Source organism: Rutilus rutilus, assembly GCF_951802725.1.
Source record: "Rutilus rutilus genome assembly, chromosome: 3".
In the NCBI taxonomy this organism is placed as follows: domain Eukaryota; kingdom Metazoa; phylum Chordata; class Actinopteri; order Cypriniformes; family Leuciscidae; genus Rutilus; species Rutilus rutilus.
This window is the reverse complement of record NC_140211.1, coordinates 26274703-26302554: the sequence shown is the minus strand read 5'-3', so window position 1 is coordinate 26302554 and position 27852 is coordinate 26274703. Positions and strand designations below refer to the sequence as shown.

Below are 27852 nucleotides of genomic sequence, written 5' to 3'. Positions count from 1 at the left end.
CTCGTCTCGTCCGCTGGAGCTGCAGATCACTCGATCCTCCGCCGTTGCTGGATGTGTACGGAGCCCGCGCGCTCTTCTTTACGGACGCTCACAAATATCGCATTCCTTCTGGATTGTTTTTCATTTCTGATGTTTCTCAATTGCTCTCCGATGCAGAGAAATGGGTAAACTTCATTCCAAACATGGTAAGACGGCATCTCTTTGGTGTTGAAGAGCAAGTCTTTGATTTTAAAGCACTTGTGATATAGTTCTTTCGAGTAATAGCTTACATTTATACGACATATTTTTCCTTTTCAAAGCTGCTATTTGTAAAGCGAGGGAGAGTCCTGAAGGTGAGTACACTTATTCATTATACAACTAATAACGCTTTTTCTTTTATTGATAAAACAAAGCAGCACCGTTAAACATTTGGCGAAAACAAAAAGAAAAGCGTTAGAAACTATATTTGAAAACTGTTTAACTGGTACATGGACTGTAATAGTTGTAAACATATGTATAAATTGTGTTTTCTTGCTGTTTAGGCGATAGTTTTGTAGTTAACGCATGTTTGGCGAGGAAAGGACTGGATGACTGGATGGTTAAGCAGAAGTATTACTGCTCGAGCTCTCGTGCACAACAGCAGGACTGCCAGCAGAAAAATACCTGCGGACTGTCTCCACGGGTACGTCAACGGCTTTAATAATTTCTTTATCACACGTGTGAAGATTTTGGAGTTTCAGAAAGCTGGACTAAGTGACCTTTGCGCTTCGCCTTCGCTCTTTACTGCATTTAAAGACACGAGAATCAACTGTTTGGCTATTAAGTTTTATGGAGAAGTGTTGCGCACTTTGAAGCAAGCAACTGAGCTGTTTGCAGTTGAAAGTTCGTATTTTAACTGATCAAAAACTTTGTTTTGTTGTGATAAAGACAACATCGTTTACAACTGTCGCAATTAAACTCTTTTTCTTTCTGTTGATCTACATTAATTGCTTGGGCAGCTGATATCGAGCCGTTTTAGCGGTGTCCTGCGATGTGACGTGCTATAATTGATCTAAAAAATTATGTTAAACAAAGAATTCCAATTCTATGCAATTTTATGACCTCGAATTAATTGAGAAACTAAATTGAATATTTGTCATTTTAAAATGTATTTATTATATCACAAGACCACTTAAAATTATTTTAGTATTTTTTTCTTTGCGCGAGTGTAGGCTACATTTTGAATGTCGATGTTGAATAGAAGTTAAACGTTAATGGAAATAATACATGACAGCTACCCGTATTCGGTTGTAGGTGATATTCGCGTTGCAGTGTGATCGTTGTTTCGAGGCCACACGCGCTACTAGACCACCCAATTCACGCGCTTTGAAAACGATCTTGGCATTGTTTTGTGACGTCATCAAGAACAATAGTTTACTCTCTGGAAACACTCTGTAGTTTGAGCCCAACTATGAAAGCCAACGGCGTTATTACCAGCCGTGATTAAAGGAGAAACACTCTCTGAATACACGTTTCCCTTTAATGATGTCTGTTAAAACGCTCTCTCCACGGTTTCAGCTGCTGCCTTTGAAGCCAGAGGAGGAGATTTTGTGTTGTTATTCCTTTGAATGATAGGAAGAGGTAAAATCAGGTTTCCAGACAGGTTCAGGCTGTCATTCTGAGGGGAAATATCAATGGGTAAATAAATAGCCTAAATACGTTTGGTATCTTAAAGGCGGAATGTGTATTTGAAAGTATGTAGGCTATCTGAATATTAACGTCTTTATATTGCAAGCAAAAAAGTTGTGTGTTTGAATCTTGAATTTGCCCAACAAGGAAAATGTTATAGCAGTCGTGTTTAGACAAAAGGCGCATCAACTTTTCACTGGCGGCTCACATGGGTAAATGGTTTATTTGAACGTGGTGGGAAGAACTGTGTGAGGGCTAGGAACAGATGCAAGTTCTCTCTGTAGGTAATAGATCACGGCGGGTTGAAAGCATTGCAGGCTGACAGGCTGGTGACAGCGCTGTATTGTGAAGTAGAGAGAGGGGTGGAGGGAGGGCCAGTCTGTCTCAGATTTGGCATCCTAGTAAACACATAAGAGCACTGTCGTTTTGGAGAGGAGAAATCCTCTGGAAATACCTCGGAGTAAGCCTCTTTTGGTCAAGGGCTGTTGTGGAGTCTCGAAAGAATTTTTTTTTTAAGGGTTGGAGAGATAGCAAGAAATGCTGAGGGTGACAGAAAGAGAGAGAGAGAGAGGAAATATTAAACAGCAGGAGAGTACAGCCACAGCCTCTTAAAACCCAATCCTCATATGTGGACTTCCAAACACAACACAAACTTTCAGAATCAGGAATGTTCCTGGAGAAATGCTGCATTCGATTTCTTCTCAAATCACTAAGAAAGTAATGGGAATAAACAGTGATTTGGCATGCATAATACTGCACTGCAAACAAAGACTTTGCAACAAAATTGTGAAGTGTGGATTTTAGCTCTTGTGTTTTAAAGGGGAGAAAATAAGTTTAAGGTGCACGGAACGCACAAAGTTCACACAGTTTGATGTTTATTACTGTGAGAAGGAGGTTTTATTGTAGCTGGAGAGATCATAATGCACTGAACAACAGTTACAAAGTCTGAAATGACTTCATTGGTTTACCTGTTGTTTATTTAGGTATTCGGATTTCACCACACTTAACTTTTAAAGCCAAACAGTTTTCTATTTTAACATTTGCCTTGCATTTCATTCCATCAATATGATAGTCTGCAAATGAACCAGGAATTGTCCAACAATACCCGCTTGTTTTTCTTCTGATGTACTAATGAGAAGTTTAAGAAACAATAGCAGTACTGAGGAGTGTGTGTTTTCCCAGTTGGTGTGAAGTGATTTGTCCAGGCTGGGAAAGGATCCCTACTGAAAGAATTCAAACATTTGAACACTCGTTTTTAATCACATAAGCTTAATGGAGTGATGGAATGAAAGAATGAGAGAAGGCGAAGAAGGTGTTTGAAATCATAAATATTTATTTTGAAATACTTATCTTGTTTTGACATTACAAAGAATCTCCAGAACACTTTAATATTTTATGGAGTGATGAAATTTGAGGCTGGTTTAGCTGGAAGGAGGATTTGCATCCCTTTGTTGGTTCCCCCTTTTTAGATTGCAAGTGAACTATTTGAGAATGTTTCAACCATTATTTGTATTATTCTAGTGAGAAATGTTGATTGGATCAGTGTGTGGACTTCTTACTGAAAATGTGTTTTTCCTATTTTATTTATTCATTTGTTTTCTTAATGTTTCTTGAGCTTTAATGTAGCTACCACTTATTTCCTGATGTTCTGAATCGGAGATATTTTAGCATGACGTTGATACTATACTACATATGTTATAAAATGAGCTTGTCAAAAGTAATTACTTAAGTTAAACAATCTACTTAGGCTATATAAGATTTCTCTTTCTTACTGAGAAAAGCCATGGACTGGCTGAAGAAGAATTACCTCACTCCCTGAGCATGAAGAAAGCATAAACCTCACTCATAAAAGCAGGCTGATACTGGGACTAATAGAGGCTACCTGGAGAGTTAGTTATTTATAGCAGCTGTGTGGACAGTTGTGTGTGTCTGTGTTGTTAATGTGGTTCAGATGGTATGGATGGTGGGGAGTCGGAGTCAGGAACCTGTTTGATGAGTGTGTTGTGTTGTGCGGTGTTAACTAGCCTTCACACACACAACTTCCTTATGTAGAACTGCCCATTTTCCAGTCTACTTTGCATTGGTCCTGTGCCTTTTTGTAAATTACACTATAGGGTCTTGTTCAAAAAGAGGTGAGGGTCAGATTTGTGGCCTAGCTCTGGTTCTCATGTGGGAAAGTAAATTTAAGTCTAGCTCCCATCATTTCCTGTCATCTTTATGCAGCTTTTCAGACCTACTGTTTCACTTTTTTGTATTCTGGTCTAAAGTCATTGCAGTGATGCTCTTGTTCCTTTAAAACTGATTGATTGGTGTTCTGTCATGTGGTGCAGCTTTTATCAATGTGGGGCTTACAGTCGTGTTTATGTGTGTTAGTCCCATTACCAAGCTGTAGTAAACCTCAGCTATAGTCATCATTTAAACAGAGACCAGACCTTCTTAAAAAAGTTATCACCACAGCGCTAAAACCTGTCCGAATAACACTATCAAAGAAGAAACTCAACATCATAGCTCTAAAATCAGTCAGAATCAAAGTGCCAAGACCAGACGATGTTACTGCTTTGAAATGTGGCTTTTGAAAACCACTCTGAAACCAGTTGGCACAGCAGTTCTAAACTAGGGCAAACCAGACATCACAGCTTTAAACATAATCTCTGCCACAGTCAAAAGCGGCCAATAGGTCAGCTATAAACCAGGCTTGATCATGACTTTGAAAGCATTCTGTATCACTCTGTGTAGTATCGCTCAGGGACCAAACACTTTGAAGCCCAGATCAAACAGAGAACTGTAATTTTAAAAATAATTTCTTCAGGAATTTCAGAACTTTTGGGGAATTTTTTTGGATTCCAAAGATCACTATTTAAACCCTTCCAGACAACATGCACACTTTTTCTTTTTCTTGCTGTCTTTACTTCAGAGTTTTCTTTATTGTAGCACAAAGACTGACAGTGTATGCACTATATTCCTTTGTCTCTTTTATTCCCTTCACAATATCCAAAGTATTTCTTTCACTTTAAGCTTCAAGTGTAGTTGTCACACGCTTACCATTAGACTTTTTTCTCTTTCTGTTCTAGACGTCAGCTTTACCATGTCTCTCCAGGGCTGGTTAAGAAAGGATGACAGAAAGAGATTGAAAGACAGAGGGTGGGGGCGGAAGAGAAAAGCCATGTTTTTTTTTTTTCTGTCTAAAAGAGAAAGAAAAGGGAAGAGGGTGCCTCCGGGGAGTGAGACAGCACCTGGCTCCAGTGTAGGGCTGTTGAGGGGCTCCTATGAGAAAGGAAAATAGGATAAGAGACAAGAAGGAAGGAGGGGAACAGAGTTCTTCCAGGACCAGAATAGTAAAGGGACCTGCTGGTGGCTGCTCTGTCATCTACTATATCAAGTATTTGACATTGTTTAATGTTAACATTACTGCTACAAACTCACTCCATTTTTCTTACATCCTGAAACATATCTGTCTGTTCAGAACATTTAGCATATTTCTTTTCCATACTTTGTGTGTGTTTGTGTATGTGTACCTGGTAAACCCTACGGTATGAGGACCAAATGTCCCCACAAGGATAGTAATACCAGTAATGATTGACCTTGCAGGGACATCTTTTTTTTGGTCCTCATGGGGAAAACATACTTTTTTTTTGGTGCAATTTGTAGAAAATTTTAAAATGCAGAAAGTTTTCTGTGATGTGTAGGTTTACACATTTTTTCAGGATTTTTTTTTGATGAATAGAAGGTTCAAAAGTACATAATTTATTTAAAATAGGATTTTTTTTAGCAACATTGTAAAAGTCTTTACTGTCACATTTGATCGATTTGCTGAATAAAACTATTAATTATTAAAAAATTCTTAGTGGCCCCAAACTTCACAACGTCAAGGCCAACTGTAGTCTCATTAAAATGTATAAATGCTGGGTGAAGCGGAACTACAATCACATTATCTAGGTCTGTTAGTAAGAAACGTAATAAGAAACGTACTGGCGCTATTTTAGTTGAGCTTAAGTGCTGGCATTACGGTTTAAAAAGACAGATTATTGTTTATACTGTAATTAAACTATTTAAATGCATTGACTGTCATTGATTCATTCATTGAGGTTTATGAATGAGTCTGTATCAGGAATATCAGCTTGTGCACGGCATCTATGTTGGGATAACCTGTAAAGAGATGTGGAACTTGAAAGGCAGCTTTGAGGTGACTAGACTTTCTTCTCGAGTTACTCTTGGTTAGTAGACATGCAGTGCTGGCTTGTAAGTACACAAGGAAAGCATTGCAGTCATCTCAGTTGTAGGTGATTTAAATGGTTTGCCCCATGTTTTGTATGTGTTTTTCCATTCAACTATGAGTAATGCATGTATGTAAGTATGTGTGTAAAAATAGTGTTCAGGTATGTGTGTCATGGGGGTGGGCTGGAGGCTAGGATGGCGCCTGGCTAGGTGCATCAGAGAGAGAGAAAGTGTGTGTGTGTGTGTGTGTGTGTTGTGCATTAAAGCACGTCTGTCCGGATGTGCTCTAGAGATCAAAGTGCATGGTGGGAATGTGTGAACTGAGTTGCCAGGATTAACAGCTGAGAATTGGGCTGTGTTTTCCAAATTTCCTTAAACACACATACACACACACTCAACCACAGGCACAAGCAGCAGAGCTGAGGACAGTGTTATTCCAACCTCTTCAACACCCCTATTTATTCAGCTGCTCTGACACATTTATGTTTCTTCCGTACTTCAAAGGGAAGAATGAGATACTTGATTTGCTATCTGTAAATAAACATTTAGCCTACTAGTATGTATTTACAAACATATTTAAAATCATCAAATTGTATCACAGTTTAAAAAAAAAATTTATCACCACAACTGTTTTCAACATTGATTATAATTAGAAGTGTTTCTTGAGCCCCAAATCAGCATATTTCTGAAGGATCATGTGACTCTAAAGTAATGATGCTGAAAATTCAGCTTTGCCATCACTAAATTATATTTTAAAATATATTCAAATAGTAATCAGTTATTATAATGATTGTAAAAACATTAATATATTATTCTTTTTAATCAAGTTCATGCAGTCTAGGTGATCATAAGATACTTATTTATTTCAAAAACATTACGATCATACTGATCCCAAATTTCTTTGATATTTTTTTTTTTTGTTGTATTTGTTAGCTTATCACTTTTTAAGAGACAGTAATAACAAATAGCAGGGATTTTTTTTAGGTTTTTTTTGTTACCATGTTTAATTCATAATTTTATTGCTATCTATCTGTGTTTAGAGTACTTATGAAATAGTCATATTGAAGGATTTGATAAATCTCTGACTTCCACAAATCTCCAGCTTTCTGTTACTCTGGTGTTTAAAGTCCTTCAGAGAGGAAACAGGCTGGAGTTTCAAACACAATGTTTGAAAAGTCTTTCTCTGTATTTTTGGGGCAGCTTAGTTATTCCTTTTCTCTGCCTTTAAAAAGAAAAGGAAGAGGGGAAATGGGGAGAGGGTAAAGGAGGGATCACCTAAGGGGAAGAGAGAGTAGAACAAACGGGGGAGCGCTGCTTCATTTTCAGTGCTTCAAAGCGCGCTCTCTCTCTCTGCAGCTTTCATGCTTTTAAGGTGTCTCTAGTAAATGAGAGCATAGCCTCACCAGTACTATGTTTGCATCATTTTAGCTCAATAAGTGTCCTGTTGTTGCCTGCAAAGTGATAAGATTGATGCTTTTATCTCTCACTAACTATTCTGCCAACAACCTCTTTCTCTTGAGTCTATCAGTGATACTGACTGTTGTTTTAGTCATATAGTCTGTGCTGGGATGTAAAAGTGTCCTTCTAGCTCCTGTATTTGTAATGTCTGCCTATAGTCTCCGTTAAGAAAGAGGAACTGCCCACATCCTGCCCCAACTTTTTGGTCAATTTCATGGTCTTTGAATGCTGAAAATACACGATCAAACATACTTGATAAACACAATCATGCTTACATCCAGTTTAATAAATCTGCATTTGTTAAGATCTCTGTAACTAGTAGATATGATATCCATATCTCTATAGTGACAGAAAGTGTGTATATGAGTAAGAAAGGCTAGTGTGTGTGTGTTTCTGTGGACAGTAAGTGTATGGTGACATAAGCATAGAGCACTTTGATGTGGATGAGGTAATGTGTGAGGAAATGTTTGCAATGTTAATCTCATCTGAGAAATTACTAAGGAGCCTCTACAGACACGGACACAAGCAGCTGCCCACACACACACACCATAATGATTTATTTGTGTCCACCTTGCAAAGACAATATAAAAAAGAGCATGAACTGTACAGATGCATATGCAAGGTTACGGTCTAATCACCAGTTTCGAGGATACAAGACACAACACTTACTCCAAACACAGCGACTGCCAAATGTAGCTGGTATTGAGCAGTGTTTTGCTAATCACTTTCTTAGCCAAACTCAACATCTATAAACCCCACACAACTGACCTGTTTACATGGCCTTTTAGCCTACACTGTAATACATGCATACACATACTTCACATAATTAACATATGGATGTGCATACACGTATGCACTTTATTTGACTTTATGAATATTATGTTTTCTGATGCATAGTCTTGCAATGTATTCTCCATTTAACAGTATTCACAAACACAGGCAATCAATGCATGCATAATAGAAAGTTTCATCATTGTCCAGAGTGTGCTATTTGTCTCTAGAAGGTATAAGTAATACACATTTATTTGTACTCTTTTAAACTAGAATATCTAGGTTTGAGAATCTCTTAACGCCCTCACACAAACGCTTGTCAACATGGGCATCTATTGTAGCATTTCCAGATGTTTGTTGTTGTTTCATATTCCTTTTTTTTCTTTTTTTTTTCTGTTAAACAACGGACGGGCCAGTGTCGGCAGTTTGTGGGTCAACTAATAATTAGTCCAAAAAAAGTCAAGGCATATGTGCGAGTTGTGCGTACTGTAAACACAAATTTTTTACATTTTAAACACAAATAAATGATGTCTGATTGCTATGATATTTATTCATTTTATATCTAAATATGTTCTGGTCATTGCATCAAAAGCAGTTTGTTGATGACAGAAAGATGCTTATTTTAATTACTGGGAATGTTATATGTTTTGAAAGGTCATATGACTGTGATGACAAGTTTATTTGTGGGCTTATGTAGTAATGTTTACAACAATGTTTTTCTTAACCACTGTTGTGGTTGAAGTAGTCACTGTCTTTCTCAACTCATTCTCTCTTTCTTCCTCTTTGCTGGATGAGTATTCTCTAATCTGTCCCTTGTTTCGACTATGGCTGTTTGATGAGAGGTGTGTATTGAGACGAAAGTGGTGTTTTCCATCCTGTGTTGGAGGTAAGCTAACCATCTGAACAGAAGCATGGATTCGCAAACACAACCATCCACTACATTTCTGTTTGCTCAGCTTGCCTTGATTTAGAAACCTGTGATTCAGTAAATTAGCAGGATGTGTTTGGATTCTGGATGCGTGGAATGGGCATTTTGTGCCAGGGCGGTTATACAATTAAGAGGACTTGTAACTATAAAATGCTTGAAACATTGAATCAACTGCTGTTTTACACACAGACTGTATGCTTAAATCTTTAACAGTCCATCTGCTGCAAATCTCTCTGCTCTGTTCTCTACACCAGATCAGTAGTGGTGTTTAGTCCAAATCGAAGGGTTTAGGTTTGATTTTGATATGCAGACCCCCCCAGCCCCCCCTTTTTTCTTTTTTTTTTATAATTGAAAAAAAAAAAAAAACATTATTTAGGGATTGTCTATATTGACTTCAGTTAATACATTCTGTAGTGTTATAAGTTAGAGGTTAGTAATGACAAGGAGGCGGTTTACTCTGTCCATAGTGCAATCGCCAACATCTCTCATCAGCAACAGAGTACATACATGATGTATAGAGAATTTACAGGCAGGGTGCAAATAATTTTTTTACATCTCAATATATATCACAGAAAAAACAAAATATCGCAATGTCAGTTTTTTCAAATATCGTGCAGCCCTACTGCTGAGTTAATGGCCCAATTGACTTTCTTATGGGTGTGGTGGGATATCATGGCATTGGCAGTGAACAATGCTCTTTCTCTCCTCCAGATCACACTGAAGAACTGATGAGCTATATTGCTTGCAATCTATCAAACACAAGTCTGTCATAAACGCTGTGTAACTGAGCGCTTTCCTGGCATTCGCTTAAACTTGAATGAATAGTTAAATAAGGAAAATTGTGTCAACAATCTGTTTATAGAATGTAAATCTTTTTTCTCTGAAGCTGACAAGCGCTCCCGGCACACATGAACACATACTTTCTATGGCAAGCCCCGAAGGGACAAATAGGCTACATATCACACGCATGCACAGGGTGAAGTCACTCCATGATTTGAATCCTGATACAATTGTCTCCATTTGCACAGCGCTTCTTTCTTCACATTGATTAGCTGCCAAAATGGGGCGTTACAATATATTACACTGAATCCGAGAGGAGTGTCAGAGGGAGTCGTTTCATTTGTTACCTCTTTTCCATCCTTAATCGGAGTGTGACACCCACAAAATTCAAGACAGGCAGCAAGACATCGCCTTATTTATTGGTCAGTGTGGGATATCATCCAAAAACGAAACGTCTGTCATCATTTACTCGTACTCAAGACTTTCTTTCTTCTGTGGAACATAAACAAATATATTTTGAAGGATGTTTTTGTGCATACAATGAAAGTGAATGGGGTTCAAAACATTTACTTTCATTGCATGTTCCAAAAAAAAAATGACAGAAGAAATAAATTCATACAGGTTTGGAATGACATGAGTAAATGATGACCGAATATATTTTGTTTGGGGTGACCTGTCCCTTTAAGAGTGCAGTACTGACACTCCAGTCAGTAGTTCAGGTTGTCTGGGTTGTCTGTTCTGCTCATTATAAAGTATGAAGTGCTTATGTAGGTCACTGCACTCCAGACGCTTTCATCCTCACATTTAGGAAAGTATGTAGGGTACTGGGGGGAGTACAGGGAGTCATTTTTGGATTGGCCCGTAGCTAGCGAGAGCCGGTTTTGCCGTGCCCTCGGTGCAGGGGGCTGTGCTAGCATATACATCCCCTCTCCAGAGATCCTGCGCATGTAACCGTATACGCTTAAGCAAGATAACAGACACAGAAGATTAATCAGGAATTCAGTTGCAAGTCTTTTTCCGTCAGCGCTCGTGACTATATGTTCATGGTTGATTGTCTCGCTGGTGAAATATGGCACCTGTAGGTGCATGTGTCTTTGTGAAGGCTTAAATTGTCTTAAAAATGGAGTGGTTCTGGTTGGCTGCCTTTCACAGTGCTGAAGCCTTCCTGGTTTTAATGTGATTAGGACTGGTCTGTGAGTGTGAAAACCGAAGGTGACAGAGAAGGAGTGAGAAGGCGACAGAGAGAGAGTCGACGGTCTTAATTAAGTTTTCCAGGGTTTGATGACGTTCCAAGGCTATGGCGTAGTGAAGGCTTGGCGACTGATCTTGTCTGTGTGTTTTATGTGTGGGTGTGTGCGTCTGGCCCATGATCATGCAGAACTGTCATCAGCTCTGTAAATTGTCCATCAGCCCTTGTGGCGTGGCAAGCAAACAGAAAATACAGACAGAGTTGTGTGGGACTTTCCACAACACACACACTCACACACAAACACTCCCTTACCCACATACATGCGTTCACACACATACCATAATGACAAAATGAACAAGGCCACATTCATATGAGTAATCTAATTAAGACACATATCCCCATACTTAACCTGGGTGAGAAATCTCCTAGCTTTCTCTTTGCAGTTTTCCCGGTGTATTTTTTTCATAGTCCTTACCAGGGCCGTACGCACCATTGAGGTCCAAATCAAAGTAGGCTTTAGGGCTTCATGTTCACAGAAGGTGCGAGCCGAGCGCGAATTCCAGCGCGACGCTTCACGACACGTTTTCAGTTAAAGGTCATATAGTGGGAGTCTGGCCTTCGAGATGTAAGTAGCTAAACCAAACAACTGTTTACGATAAAAGTATTGCACGAGTAACAGAAACAATCAGTTTGCAAAGACTGTTTCAATCAAAGCTCAGCTTGGGAAGATAAGATATACAGGCAAAGATTAGGAGACTGCGAGAAGTAAGAGAGAATGTGATGGAGATGAGAGAGGAAGAGCAGGTATTGTATACTGTGCCCATGAGATTAACATTATTACAATGTATTCCTATTTAACACATATAAATGTTCTTTGCTAATTACAGTGGAAAATATAAGCTCAATTTAACAACACAAGCACCTGTTAATTATAATGCCATAACAGTAGTACTGTATGAATATTAATATTTGTATATGATCCTCGACTATGTTATATTTCACCAGTATCAGCATTGGGAGTGTTTGCGCAACTTGCATCATTAAGCCAGTAGGTGGTGACAAGTGACTGTCTTCATGAGTGAACAATTGAACCATTAAATGAACAGATTAGTCCAACAAGTTGTTGAAACCAATATTCAATGCTCATATAAATTGCTGATTTGCCTCTGGACACAGAAGTATTGCATTGACATTTGATTGAAATGCCCCCGAACCCCCATAGCAGGATCACTATAGCAAGGACCTCTGTATTTATAAAATCCTGCGTACGGCCCTGGTCCTTACATATTAATGTGCCAGTCCAGACACTTGGGGGTGACCACACAAATAATTACCCTCAAGAAGATGCGGTTATTCGTTAAAAACAGCTAGCCCAGGAGTCTCCAACTCCTTGGGGGCACTAGCCAAGTGGTATTTTCTGTTGTGGACCAAACTTGCATTTATTAATGTATAATTTATTGAGGATTAAGTCATTCAGAACTGCTTTTTATTTATTTACATTTTTGTTTAGAGGAGCATTAAGTCTATAGTATTAAGCATATACACACTCATTGGTATCTCAATGCCCTCAAGTTATCATTAACATTTTCTGACAGTGAAAAACAATGGACCAATGGGCCCAGATCATTCTGGCCCCATTGGTCCATTGTTTTTCACTGTCAGAAAATGATCGCAGGATATCTTTGGTCGCATAACCGTGACAACAGCCGTCTTTGAACCTCTCTCTCTGTATGACGTAGGACCATCGTTTAGGAGCCACAATCACAGAAATTGGTCATCTTTCAGCTGGGAAAGATTGTACAAATCGCACAATGTGTACCAGGCATTACTCTGTATCTCTTAGTTTGACTTTATTTCATTCTTGTATTTGTACTTTCATATTGAAAGATTCGTTTAGGCTTAGGCTATTCCACTGATAACAGGGCCAACAAAAACAGCAATTGAGTGCTTGATGTATGTGTTTATGTGTAATGGCAAATCAGTAATGTTGCACTGGGTTCTGTGGCCATCCATTTGTAGTAAAGTACTCAAACTTCTCTTCTTTCCTGTTTTGGCTCGTGTTAAAACAAAAAGATCTAGTTGGTTTTCCACAGAGTGTGAAACATGGTGTCTGGGAAAGAGTTTCTGGTAGCTGGCACAGATTGAGTGAAGCCCTTGTTTATGTTTCACAGGCCTTTTCATGATGCTGCTGAGGCAAAATACCCACAGCAGAAATGTCATTGTTCCATCTGTTATAAACATTTATAAACACAAGACAGTAACAAATATGGATATGAATGTATTCACACCAGGAGTTTGTCACAGGACACAAGTTCTCTCAGATTTTGTTTTTTCTCATTCTGTTTAAAATGTCACTCACAAGTAGGGGTGGGCAATATACTGGTAGACACTATTAATCTGTAGAAATGTATCAACCGGTAAAGATAGAGACTATTGTCTCTATCATGGTTACACACTCACCTGACATTGCTGTGCTGCATGGTCACGAAAGCTTATAATTTGAATGAGGACTCATTTTGCTATAGCCAATGTGCACGCTGTCGGAGAGATTGTTTCTGAGCGCTGTCTGAGAGACGTGCTCACATGAAGCCGCTGCTCATAGAACGTGTGGGTACTGATACTGAACAGTTCTTTTTGCCACCTAATTAGGCTTGAACAGTTAAAGCCACATACTAATGTGTCAGAATGCCCACCTTTGCAAGTATCCTCATAAACACGGTCATTTATGTCTTCAGTGAACATAAACAGTTGAGAAAGAAAACGCACGAGTATATTGGATCCTTGCATTCGGTCTTAAAGTGACAGTAGCATAATAAACCTGCTGCTGTCTCTGTATTACATGTAGGGTAGGTAGTATTGGAGAAGCTAGCATTAGCAAGCTAGCATTGAAAGCATTAGATCTCACTCTCCCTTCAGAGCGTCTCCAAAGCCACGCCTCCTCCAAAACACATGAAAACGCAGGTCGCGCACAGCCAGAGCAGATTCAGCGAAGCGTCATAAGAGACGTTAAAATACATAATGGGCCCTATTTTAACGATCTGAAACGCAAGTATCAAACGCGAAACGCAAGTAACTGTGGGCGGATCTTGGGCGTTGTTGCTATTATACCGGCGGGATAAATGACTCTTGCGCCCGACGCAAATCTAAAATGGGTTGGTCAGAAGTAGCTTCATTATTCATAGGTGTGGTTTGGGCGTAACGTGAAATAAACCAATCAGAGCGTCATCTCATATTCCCTTTAAGAGCAGGCGCGCTTGTTCCATGGCGGGTTGCTATTATAACGGCGGATTTGCCAGGCGCACGCCAGGAGCGGTTCACAGCCGAGGAGACCGACGTTCTCCTCAGGGTCGTAAAAGACAGAGAAGTTACATTGGGCATGGGAGAAACCCACCCAAATTAGCTTTGGTTAAACAGGCGTATAATAATTTGGGTAAATGTGTAAGCTAGATTTATGCCTATTTTTTCACATCTTCATGGACACAACAATGATTTCCCTCGTGTATTAATATTTTTCCTTGTAATAATGTAGCCTATGATATGCATAAATTAAAACTGCTTCTTCTGTGTAGATGTGAGAATCAAAGTGTTTACGCGTTTTGTACACGCTACATTATGGCCAAGCATACGCCCTCAAAATAGCATTTGAATAACATGCGCCACTGACTTTGGACTAGGTTTTTCCTGGTCAGTGGCGGAATTGTTTTCTAAACCTGCAAAATAGCATCAGGGAACGTTTGCGCCGGAACACGCCTCCTCTTTTCGCTGAACCGCCCCCGGGAGCGCAAGTTCATTCCTTAATTTACCGACGTGTGTCTGTCGAGGGAAAAGTCTGCTGTGCGCGGGTGCAAAATAGGAATGATACATGCGTCTGTGTACAAAGTCAATTGCGCTGGGTGCAAGATAGGGCCCCATGTCTCAAAGCACCTAACATTACAAAAATAATGAACGTAAACGACTTACAGAGTTTACTTGTACCACCTGACAGCTGCAGATTCATTTCAGCGCTGATAGTGTTGATATAGAAACGCATAAATCTGAGTCTGAATTCAACTTCAACCAGAATAACAAAAAGTGTTTATGAAAAAAATGGCCTACCCTACCTTTAATGTTAATCAAACAACTAAAGAGAGAAAATCTCTCACTGCTCTTGATTGAATCACTTTTGTACCTTTACCTTTAATAAGAACCTTTAATAAGAATACATGCATGTTTAATTTACACACTGAAGACTATGCAGTGTTAAAGAAGTTAAATAAAATTACTCTTATCAGATCTTGTCAGATCGCCACCTTTGCTCACAAGACTTAATCTGTGAAATTACAAGATAATTATTTTAATCAAATCCTCTTTACTTCTCTCTAACTCTTCGCACGCAAACTCTGTCCCTTTTTTTCTCAGAGAGTTTTCAATTGCGCTATAAATGGCACTTAGTCTCCATACATTAGTGAGTGACCTGAAGCACATGGTCACCCTCACGCAGTGTGTACAGATCCCACTTCAGCCTCTCATTACACCGCTGAAGAGAGATCAGCCTCTATTGATTACACTCTCCACAGCCAATTAACCTCTGATGTTATCTGCCAAGTGCACAAAAACATGTCATTTAATTAAAAAGGACTGTTTCAGTGGTCAAGGTCACTGTAGTACAGTGTGTCCGTGTGCCATGTAGTGACAAACTCCACTATTTGCTTGAAAGCAACATGTACCAGGGTAATTCATGTACCAGGGTAATTCCATGGTGTGTATAGTATTATATATATATATTTTTAACATTTTAATAAGTGTAAAAATTGTATATACAATAATGATAATTATTCATAACTTATTTAATAATAATTCATTCAAAATGTATTATTATTATGTATTTTAATTTTCATTTTATTTATTATTTGTATTTATTTTTCATTCCTATATAGGCCTATCCCTAGTACTCACATTCTCAGGTCTTGCCAATACCTATGTTAAATGAATCTCTCTGTATTTCTAAAACTCCAGTATTTTCATTAATTTGTTCATTGTTATGCATCTAATTGTTTTTTATTGTTTTTGTAATGCATTGTGAAACATCCTTGGCCTTGTGAAATCCAAAATGTTGTTAAATATTATTTAATTTTATTATTTGTATTATTGTAAGGGCTGTGCAAGATGGTTTCACCTATAGTAGGGTGGGGGGTGAGAAAACAGAAGCAGAGAAACGAGAAAAGAGGTTTTAATATATGGTGGAGACTGGTGGACTCTATAGAGCTTTTTAAGAGTGACTGAGAGGGGCGGACAGACGCCACAGTGATTGTGCTAAACGCCACTTAGAGGTGAAGTTCAGGGATTAGTGAGTTTCTCACAGCCCTCAATGTCCTGCGTAACAACACATATCCACACTCTCAAACACAGCACACTCATTTGAAAGGGCCAAGTAGTGCTTTAGCCAAACTTGACCTTGAATGATAGAGAGAAAGAAAAATGTTAAAGAGAAATAGTAGGAGAAATTCTGCTGACTGGTTTTCATTTCAACCAACTGAAAAGAAGTCATATTTATAATACATCTCATCCATCATCCAGACAACGCATAATTAGCGCATTCCCCTCGCATGCTGTTGGCTAACCTCTCGAGCATTATGGTGAACGTGTGTGTTTGTGTGCGCGGCTTTGTGTCTCTAGCGGCCAGTGTATGGCTGGAGGCGCTACAGCAAGACATTTAGTGTGCTTGTCTAGTGTGGATGAAGACAAAGCATCCCCTCATTGGCAGACAAACAGCATGTACACACATGCAGCTGCAGAGCTTCAGCGGATGCTGTCGGGTCAGTCTTTGGGCCAGAGAAATGAATCGTTAGTATCCAGACAGCTGGAGTGTTAAAATGATACAAAGGTAGCAGGTGTGTTGAGACAATAGTCTTCTTCTAGACTGATTTCTGGTTTGGAAGATGACAGAAATGTTGTAGACTGCTGCTTGTGTGTTGTGTTGTGTTGTGTTGTGTTGTGTTGTGTTGTGTTGTATGGGTAGAATGGTTTAATATGTTAGATGAGACACTTCCAGAATTACTCTAGGTTTTTCACTCTATCTGTGACGTCATCCATCTAGTCTTTGGAGGTGTTGTCTAGCGGTTCGCACCCATGCTGAGGTGCTCGTGTGGGGGATGCAAATTAAAATCCAGCCTGCATTATGTCCTGTCATCAGTTTCCTATCTTCATAATACAAATTGCACAAAAACACCAAAATATGTATACGTTCAGTTGTTGTTTCAAATACTATAATTGCATTAGTTTGGCATTCTTTCTAATCTGAGAAGTTTCATATTATAATTTTATTCTTTTGAAGAGGCCTAATGCTCTCTTCTTTTCTGTCTCTGCAGGACCCACTGGATGAAGGTTATGCTGAGGGCATCAGCGATGAACATTATCGTTTAGAAGGTAAACTATCTCACTATATCCTCTTAGCAACTGATGTTCCCTTGCATATAAAGAGCAGTTTCTTTATTTCTCCCCCTGGATTAAATATTATATTATCACTATGGTGGTGAGAAGAAAGGGTTTGGTTGAAGTCACAGTGTTGGCACAGAATGATTCTTTTCTTGTGATGTTTATTGAATCATTTGATTGATCAAAAGACTACAGCAAGGTCAGAGTCCTGTGCAACATTTACAGCTTATGTGTGCTTGTAAGTGGTTCGCTCATATCTGTGCGGGTCAAAGGTGAGTCGAGGAGAGATGTATTGGCAAAGGTGTTTGTGGTGTTATGGTTGCCTCATAGTCAGGGGTTAAATTGTACTGGATCTGTTACCTCTGGAATTGGATCTGGCACCTTTTTTATTGGATCTGTACAAATTAGATTTTTTTTGTTAAATCATATGTTTATGTGTCTGTAACATCTCCACATGACATATACACAGACATAATTGAGATATTAGTTTAGTTTGTATACTAGTCTGTTTAAATTTGTGGAAAATAAAGTTTTAATCTCTGTAAAAAAACAATGGAGTGTAAACAGCTTCTTTGATTTTAATGGGAGTGATGTAGTTTTGTAGTTTCCCCTCAAACCTTCTGGATTTGTCATCAATCCTTGGTCAGGATGTCATAATTTGCAAATTAAGCTCATAGTAACGTAAAAAAAAAAAAAATTATCAACAAGAAATGGTATTCCAACTGCATTTGTTGTAATGAAAACATCTGATTGGGATCAAGGTTCTTATCTAATGTTTAGGCAAGTTTTTTTTTTTTTTTACCCAGCATTTTTGACCTAGCAACATGAAATGATAACTTGTTGTTAAAGTTTCACTGCACTTTAGCCTGTATCAAACATGCATGCTGAGGAAACACACTTGGCTTCAGTCACCTCACAGTTTATTGTGAACTCCAGGTGAACCTTTAGATTCAAAGCCACGTTTGGGACGCCGCCAAGCTGTCCTCTGTGTTGTATAGCGCTGTATTTAAGCTCCGTCACCAGTGCTCTGTTGCGGGTTTGGCTGTCTCATCACTCTGTGGGGCAGGACTTTGACCACTGCTGTGAGAGTTAGCACTTCCTTTGTGTGTATGGTGTGTGTGTAGTTTTTTTTGTGACCATTTGTTAGTCCTCTAGATAAACAGCTCCTGTATATTGTGAGCTGGCTGGCAAGCAGGCTTTGGCCCTGGAGCTCAGCGTTGCCTTTGAGTTTCTGGCCCTGATCAAAAGCCCTGATCTGACGCTGTTTCCCTCCAAAAAACCTGTAAAAGCTCCCCGGGTACGACTGCTCTCATCCTCTGGTGCTTTTCTTTTCTTTTCTGTTTTCATCCTCCCTTGCCTCTCGCTGCAGAGGGACAAGACAGGTCCTCTTTGATCTGAGCGGATCAGCGGAGGAGAAGTGAATGAGTGAGAGAGAAGACAGAGAGAGATACTGTTGTGTCTGCCTATCCTTTTGGCTCGTACAACAAACACTGTTTCAGATTTGACTTTGCTTAATTAATTAGAGATTCTGTTTTACAGACGGACTGATCCTGGGCCAAAAGGTTTGAGAATGGAACTTCAAAGCACAGGGATTTGGGGCAGGGGGGAGGATTTAGCCTGCAGGACCCAGCCTGGTGCTGAGCCGTGTCCTCACTGAGCTGCGTTAGATCTGCTCTCGTTTAAAACATCTCCGTCTTATTACCCACAGTACACAAAGAGACAAACTGCCTCTGAAATGTGGGTATTGAGTTCAGGATTAATCCTGACAGGCATTCTCTACTTCAGAACGTGCCACTGTTAGACTCTGTCTTTCTCACTTTATATTTGCTTGTGTTTTCAGACATAGACACAGTTAGGATATCGGGGATGTTTCTGAAGTCTGGCCTTAGGTTGTGATGTCAGAAGTTAGTCTATTTAAGCATTTATACTTGCAGCTTTATCCAGGCATATAGCTGATTTCCCGAAGTCTGCTCTTAAAGGGATAGTTCACCCAAAAATTCTGACGTCTTTTGGTTAAACCTGTATGACGTTTTTCCCCCTGTAAAAATGCACCATAAGCCTAACCTCATATGACTATATTCAAAATTGTATAATAGCTACTGACCAAAATTCAAAGTGGTTATTGACTGAAAATCTTGCCTTTAGCCAAAGAACCCAAATTTCAGTTGTACTTAAACTTGGCACGTCAAAGTTACATGCAAGAACCCAGTGCCGTTTAATGTAATTGATGTCGAAACTATGTGTTTTGATTTAAACTGCTTACATTTACATCTGCTGTCTTGGTTCCTCTCAATTCTTCATCATCTTACCTAAACCATTTTTCCTCACCATTGTTGTTGTTGTTGTTGGCTCGCTTGTAAGGATGCTTTCAGGCGATCCATTGTGAAAGCACTGCCTTTGCAAAAAAAAATGGTTCTGAATTGAGATTTGGGCATGAGCAACGTGTGTGCCACATGTCAATCAATGCCTTCCCAGACTCTAACAAAGTATGTAGAGGAACATGTACTTCTGAGTTTAACATTGAGGATAAGATAGCAAATTTTGTATAAAGTGTGATTTATTACTATAGCCTACTATACGACTGTGTGACTGTCTTCAGTATTTGTGACTGGACTGCAGTAGATGACATGGTTGGATTAAAAAATAACTAGGTGCTTGCATTCTCACTTAACTCTTTCCCTTTTCTGTCTATTTTCTGTCATACATGCACAAGAACTAGGTGCATTTCAGTATTTTCCTCATTGAAAAAAACACTAAGAAATGGATAGCACTTTTGAACAATGTTTGAACAAAATTATGTACAGTCAAATTAGATGAAGACACATCAGTGGTCTGTGAAAACCCATTGGATCACTTGACCAGCCAAATATTACTGGCTTTATCAACCCCATTATTGGAATCGGTCACTTTTTGAATAATTTATTAAAATAGCTGATTATGAATTGCACATTTCTACAATAGTATCTGTAACTGAACACATTTGTGCTTTTGTGTGATGCTACATACAGAAGATGTCATTATAGGGCCAAGAGGCCTGCATTATGGACTAAATGAAAAAAAAACATGAAATATCTTACTTGAGTTCAGATTTCCTCAACATTATGTGAATGTTTGTCCCTCTGCAGTGGCTCTGCCCCCTGAGAAGACTGACAGCTGCAGTGTGGAAGAGAGAATGCAGGACACTGAAGGCTCTGCCACCGTCGACCCACACAAACAATTACAGTTTGAGGTCAGTATACACCACACGTATACATACTGGGTAGGGCATTTAAAACTATCTTTTAAAAATGTGAGGTCAGCCTTTTTTTTTTTTAAGACATATATTAATCACACACACACAAGACTAATGCATTAATCAAAAGTGGCAGTAAAGTGTTGAGACATTTTATTTTGTTACAAAAGATTTCTCTTTCAAATAAATGATGTTCTTTTAAACTTTCTATTCAAAAAAGAATAAAAATATGTATTACAGTTTCCATGAAAATATTAAGCAGCACAACCTTTGATAATAATAAGTAATGTTTCTTGAGCAGCAAATCAGCACATTAGAATGATTTCTGAAGGGACATGTGACACTGAAAACTGGAGTAATGACTGCTGAAAATTTTATTTGAATGTGTGTGTTACTAAAACAATGATTATCATTGTTGTTTATTAATCAGGAGTTGGAGTGCGCTGTGTCAGTTGAAGAAGATAACAGGCAGGAGTGGACTTTTACCCTCTACGACTTCGATAACAACGGCAAGGTCACAAGAGAGGTAAGACGTCTGAGACCTCTGCGCAGTAAGGACAGTGACTGATGTCTTTTGTCATGGGAAAGCCCAGCAACACAACTCTAACAGGACACAATAAATGGATGTTGCTCTCTGTCTTTTTTCTTCCACCGTGTCACTGTCTCTTTCCTGTCTCTGAATCTCTCACTTCATCTCTCACAACTTTCTTTTACTCTCACTTTCTCACTGTTTCCCTCAGCCTCATAGTTGCTCTGCATTTACATTTCATTTTCACATGCTACATAGCCTCAGATGTATAGCATGTTTCATGTTTGCGTGTACATGTGCTCTCCACTGCCGTCAGGATCTGTTTACCCTCCCTGAGGCTATGGAGATTCTGATTAACACGTTATTATGGACATGCCTGTGTATGAATTATGAATAATGCATGTATCTTATATATCACGTACAGGCTTGCACAGCATATAAAAGACTAATCGACTGTCTCGTGTGAGTGAAGATCTCTTAATTTAATGTGTTTTCTTTTTCTATGTCCAGGACATCACCAGTCTACTGCACACTATATATGAGGTGGTGGACTCATCAGTGAATCACTCCCCCAGCAGCAGTAAGACCCTCAGGGTGAAACTCTCCGTCGCCCCAGACTCCAGCCAGAGATGGAGGAACGTCACCCAGACCAACACAGGTACACAGAGAGAGTGTGTTTTCCATGATTAAGATATATTTTTCTGAGCAATATCAGGGAGACCCAAAAATAAAATTGTCATCATTTATTCACCCTCATGTTTTCATAAACCTGTATGACATGGAGCACAAAAGAAGAGATTTAGCAGAATGTTGATTCTGTCAATAGGACTGTATTTGGAGTCTTCTGAAGCCGTGAAAGAGGTTTATGTAAGGGACAGGCTGAAATGTATAGGTGCAGTGTGTGATTTGCCATGATACTTTTATGTTTTTCTTTTTCTTTTTTGAGCTTGCCACACAGTCTAATTTTCTTTGGACCAGTGCAGCCTAGACATGTTGTTAAATACCAAATTCTGTGCTCCATTTAAAAAGAAAAAACATGAAATGACATGAGGATGAGTAGATAATGACAGAATTTTTGGCTGCCTACCACCTACACTATTGCCTTCCTCCTTTTCCCTGTCTTCCATGTCATTGTATATATTGTAAGATGAGTTCATAGTCAAAGGCAGAAGATGAGAGGGAGAAACAACACAAACCTCTGCAGCCCTGAGCTTTTGGATTTCTTTTGGAAAGTACTATCTTATCCCTCTCTGAAAGTCTTTTGCTGTTTGAAAAATAAATATATCCACATTTAGCCACTTTCTTACTGTGTAACTTGGTAAAAAACAATGTGATGGTGAACAGAAAGTACTCTGAAGAAACAGAAGTGTTTCTGTTTGTTTAGTGCTGTCATTTGGGCTATTTATACCCGTCATGTACTTGAAAGAGAAGAGTCTTTGAACAGCAGCTGTCTTCATGCAAATTCACAAGTGTGTGTTTTTTAGATTTATATGAGGCCTGAGGTTCAAAATAGAATAAATGAAGCATTGTTTTTTTTTTCCTTCTTTTATGAACGTTCAAAGTAAATGGAAAACAGGGAACAAAGGTTTCTTTCTTATTTTGGTTGGTCTTTAAAGCTGCTGCAATATATGTGCGTGTGTGTGATGCTGTGCAACTCACTTTGATAAAGACACCCCCCCTCCCCTCCCCTCCTCCTCTCTCTCTTTCTCTCTCTCAATCAGACACTCCCCATCCCAAGCACAAGGGAGAAAAGTGCATTGAGGACTCCAAGCCTTCAGAGAAAAAGTCAAGAGCTTTTCTTAGGTAATTATGAAATGAACTTATTACACTACACATTAGTGTCTGGAATTACATAAAACATTAAGAATATCAACTTTAAAGAAATTGACAAATGGACAATGATTGGTTCAAGCCTGCTTTGTGTACACAATCTGAGAGCAATGTACTTGCAGTCATTTCAACACAGTGTTGTTGTATTAGGCGTTACCATACTGACCACCACAACCAGCAGGGTTGCCAGCGGCACTGTGTGGATGAGAACTTGGAGAGAAGAAACCATTACCTTGACCTGGCCGGCATTGAAAACTACACATCCCGCTTTGGAACAAGTAAGATCTTAATCACATAGAGTAAATGGAGCCAATATCATTTGGGCCCTACTTACACCTGGAGTTTGGATCTGTCTTGTGTGATCCAGCATTTGTAGTGTACTGTATATATTGTGTGTGTGGTGATGAATACCTAACATAGTTATAATAATAACAATTAAAATCATTATTTTGTGCTTTCTTTAGCAGCTCCTGCTACAGAACCAGCAAAACCCAACCACACCACACGTTCATCCAATCAGACACGCTCACGATCACAAGAACCCGAGAATGGCCACGTTTACCCCGCTCACCATCGGCGCTCACAGACCATCTCTACGGATCCTCCTGCCGTCCTCACCCGGCACACGCACGCAGTCCGTTCCCCCAAAACGCACCGCACACCGCCCACTCAGGCCTCTGCTGGTCGGGTGATGAGGAGAGGAGCGCCACCTCCCCCAGCGGTCCCAAAGCAGACCCCTCCGCACCAAAGCTCAGGCCCGTACCGACGGCACAAGCAGAGGCCTAAAGAAGGACTGCACTATCGGGCTCTGGGGCCGACCGTGACGTCCGGCCCGGTAGTGGAGAAAGAGCATGTGAGGGATCTGCCCAGTCTGGTGCTGTATGAAGGAGGACTAGCTCAGGTGGTCCAGCGGCACGAGCATCATCATCATCACGAACATCATCATCACTATCATCACTTTTATCAGTCCTGAAGAGTGAAACCTCTTATAAATAAGAAGAAACACAAGGAACATGTAACAAATGATCTTAAATATTCTTGGTTATGGTTACATTGATGCTGAGAAGGACACAAGGCATCATGTTCATGCCAAAGTGGCAGACAGTGTGTTCACATTTGTATATATAAGTGTGTGTGAGAGGTCATGTGTGTTGGATTGATTGTGTGTTGATGTGGGCCTAGTCAGCTTAGGACAGGTTTACATTCTACATAAGTGCTCTATATCTCCCTTCTCTCTCTCTCTCTCTCTCTCTCTCTCTCTCTCTCTCTCTCTCTCTCTCTCTCTCTCTCTCTCTCTCTCTCTCTCTCTCTCTCTCTCTCACTCTCACTCTTTCTCTCTCTCTCTCTCTCTCTCTCTCTCTCTCTCTCTCTCTCTCTCCCTCCCTCCCTCCCTCCCTCCCTCTCTCTCTCTCTCTCCCTCCCTCCCTCCCTCCCTCTCTCTCTCTCTCTCTTTCTCTCTCTCTCTCTCTCTCTCTCACTTTCACTCTCACTCTCACTCCATCTGCTTCACTTATTTTCTCTCTCTCCCTCCCTCGATATCTCACTTTTAATAATGCTTATCTGATTGGTCTGTTTGGTTGAAAAGGGGGTCAGCCCTGTTAAATGAAGAATTGTCAAATAGTTAAACCACTTTTGTAGGAATGCAATTCCTTGGTTTTGTAATTTACATTGTGTGTGTGTGTGTGTGTGTGTGTGTGTGTGCGCGTGTGTGTGCGCGTGTGTGCACGTGTGTGTGTGTGTGTGTGTGTGTGTGAGGGGGGGGTATCTGCTCTTTGTGTGCCTAAGGTGTCTTTTTTTTACACTTATCCTGTTTTTTTGTGTTTTTTTCCACTGAAGACCACTTGAAAAGCACTTCTTGTGCCATTGCATTCAAGACACTTTATCTATGAAGAGCTTCTCTCCGAAACAACAGATCTGAATCAACACCTGTAAAAATGCAACACAGGACACATGTACAGACAGAGCCTGTAAAGACGCTCAAACCGTCAGAGAGGACTTTGTTGAAGGACAGAATGAGAACTACACTCTACCAATCTACATGAAGAAAACAGAGCATCATAATCAGCTGCTACCTCTAGTATTATTATGATTATCGGTATTATTGATATAATTTTTTATTATTCAGATTTTATTTTTATTTGTATGTTCTAATATGCCACCAATCTGCAGTTATGTTGAGATGTATTGGATTTAAATCCATTGTAAGCTTTATTACGGAAACTATTACTGAAACATTTATATTATTTTTATTTTTATTTTTATTCTTTTTGTGTGTTTTCCTGTCCCCGTAACTTTAAGCTAATTGCATTGTAAGACCACTAGGTATCAGAGTTTATAGTGTTATGTGTATCACACAATACGAGATCTTAAAATAATCTTCTGATGATTGTATAATAATGTTCTGAAATTTGTTAAAAAATAATTTATTTGAAAAACATATTCCTGTCATGTTTATGGCAAGTCAAATCAAAAGATTGGGAAACTTTGAATAGAGTTTATATTGTTTGACCCAATATATACATAATATTATATCTTCTGCTTGTTTAGTTGTGGTTTCAACCTTTCCTTATTATCAGTTCAGTAATAAGATAATTCAAGTTGTCATATTTTGACCTTCTAAAGTGTAAAGGAAACTGTTCTGCCAAGGAAAAAATTGTATTTTCATTTCTCAGGTTAATTTGTTCATGTTTGAGTAATTGATTTGACAAGACGATATAATCTGTTTTGAAGGGAGCAGTAAACCACTGAACTGTAAGGATATTTTGGTAGAGAAGAATTACCTTTGGGACTGTTTAATTTCTTTCAGAATCCAATAATATGTCCTCAGACTGAATTAGGATCTTGTAGACAGTATGGTAGTGCCTTTAGCTCAGGAGTGCTCACTTACTGGCTGAAGTGAGAAAACAAGTCTGGTTGATTTGGAGTTCATCTGCTCCCTGCAGCCGTTTAAAACAGCATTTAAATAGTACATTATGAATCTATTTTAGGTTCGATGTATCCCAAGTCACCTAGAGGGTGTGTGTGTGTGGCAGCTGTCTCATTCCTCAGGGGCAGGATGACAGTATCGCCGCCTAGGAGTCTCCAGTCCTCCCATAACTCACCAATACCCCACTGACAGAGAGTTAATGAGTGTGTGTGCATCTGAAACCAGCCCTACGGAAGATTACGAAACAGAGAAGCCTTCGCTCAAACTCAAGCAGGTGTGTGTGTGTTGAAACTCACGGCAGGTGTTTTAATAATCCAAGTGAGTCAGATATAATTGATTTAATCTCTCTTCTTTGATTTTTAAACACAGAAACACATATTAATGCTAAAAACAACAACTGGCACTTTCGATTTTTGGCCTCAACATGGACAGCAGTCAAACAAAATTAAGAATTTTGTCAGTGATGAGACGTGTTCATTATTTGGTTAGAACCCGTTCATCTTCCTAATGTTTAGAGTTAGATCAGTTGACTCTTCTGTGAGAGCATCACACTACACGAGACTTGCAACTTCAGGGTGGTCTCATTACAGCTAGTAACCTTCACTCAGTCTCGCTGTTGCAAGGGAATGAATGTGTGCTGTGGAGCTTATTTCTCCCTCTCATTTTCTCATTCTCTCTTTACAGTGAGAGATGTTACCATTTTAAATGATTCTGACCATTACTGAAACATTTATTGCTGCTAAAACCAACCCATGGCTTCATGAGTAAATGAAAAGTTTAAAAACGGCACTCGTGCGAAACATCTAAATGCACAGTAGGCAGTAGGTTCATTTATAATAATATTTCATGAATGTCCTGCAGTGTTCTTGTTTATCTTGTAACACTGGTATTGTATAGATGTCTGATGGGATCAGTTGTGGCCTGATGGTTGTAAATACAACACGAGTTGGCCGCTGTGGTGATACCAGTGTTTTAGACTGATTCTGCGCTTATCCAGATGATTTGTACCTATAACGTTTCTCAATTTATGTTGTGCTTTTGTTTGGTGTGATTGAGTGTGTAGGACGAAACACACTCCCTCAGACTCAAAGAAAGTGATTCATGGAGAGGATTGTATATAAATAACACAATGTGGTAGCATTTCATGCCTCACCTGAACACTAGTACAGATAATTTGTGACTTTCCTAACAATTTTTCATGTTTTTTTTTTTTTTAGTTTATATAGATGGATGGAAATAATTGCTTTATTTATTTAATAGCAGACCTGTGCCAAGAGAAAATATTTCATTAAAAGCTGAACTGTTGCTTACTGAGTGGGTGGCCCTGATTTCTTTGCCTGTTGTTTTTTGAGAACGTTTCTGATGATTTCTTTGCATGCATGTACACTCCATCTTTTTCTACTTTTAAGTGCAAATACTTTTGCATGCTCTCTGATATCAATGTTGTTTGCATGTCTCGCTTCAAATATTTCCCACAGCTGCGGTCTTACACATGGCCAAAGAAAGTAGGCTACTGAGTTTTAAGTTTTAAGTTACAACTGGCTACTAACACATCTCCATCTGTTTAAAAGTTTGATGTCTCTTATGCTCACCAAGACTGCATTTATTTGATCAAAAATACAGTAAAAACAGTAATATTGTGAAATATTATTACAATTTCAAATAATTGTTTTCTCTTTTAAAAAATATGTTTTTAAATGTAATTTATCCCTGTGATTGCAAAGCTGTATTTTCAGCATCATTACTCCAGTCTTCAGTGTCACATGATCCTTCAAAAATCATTCTAATATAGGCCTACTAATGTGCTGCTCAATACACATTTTGTATTATCAATGTTAAAAAAAAATGTTTTTGTAGAAACCATGATACTTTTTTCAAGGATTATTTGTTGAATAGAAGATCAAAAGAACTGCATTTAAAAAAAATAAAATAA

The 27852-nt window shown here is 39.1% G+C and overlaps 1 protein-coding gene across 2 annotated transcripts; it reads left to right on the top strand.

The window, feature by feature from the left end:
* The first annotated feature begins 43 nt into the window (after positions 1–43).
* Positions 44–27626, top strand: nkd1 (NKD inhibitor of WNT signaling pathway 1). Of its 2 annotated transcripts, none has more exons than XM_084404192.1 (10): positions 44–185; positions 300–332; positions 522–661; positions 17336–17393; positions 20528–20631; positions 21065–21160; positions 21674–21821; positions 22885–22966; positions 23144–23271; positions 23461–27626. In XM_084404192.1, exons 1-10 carry the CDS (start codon positions 161–163, stop codon positions 23964–23966), a joined length of 1320 nt encoding a protein of 439 aa, XP_084260318.1. In that variant the 5' UTR covers positions 44–160; the 3' UTR covers positions 23967–27626. The 2 variants fall into 2 exon arrangements, with proteins under 2 accessions (XP_084260318.1, XP_084260317.1); XM_084404191.1 differs by having other exon boundaries at positions 23458–27626.
* The last annotated feature ends 226 nt before the right edge of the window (positions 27627–27852 follow it).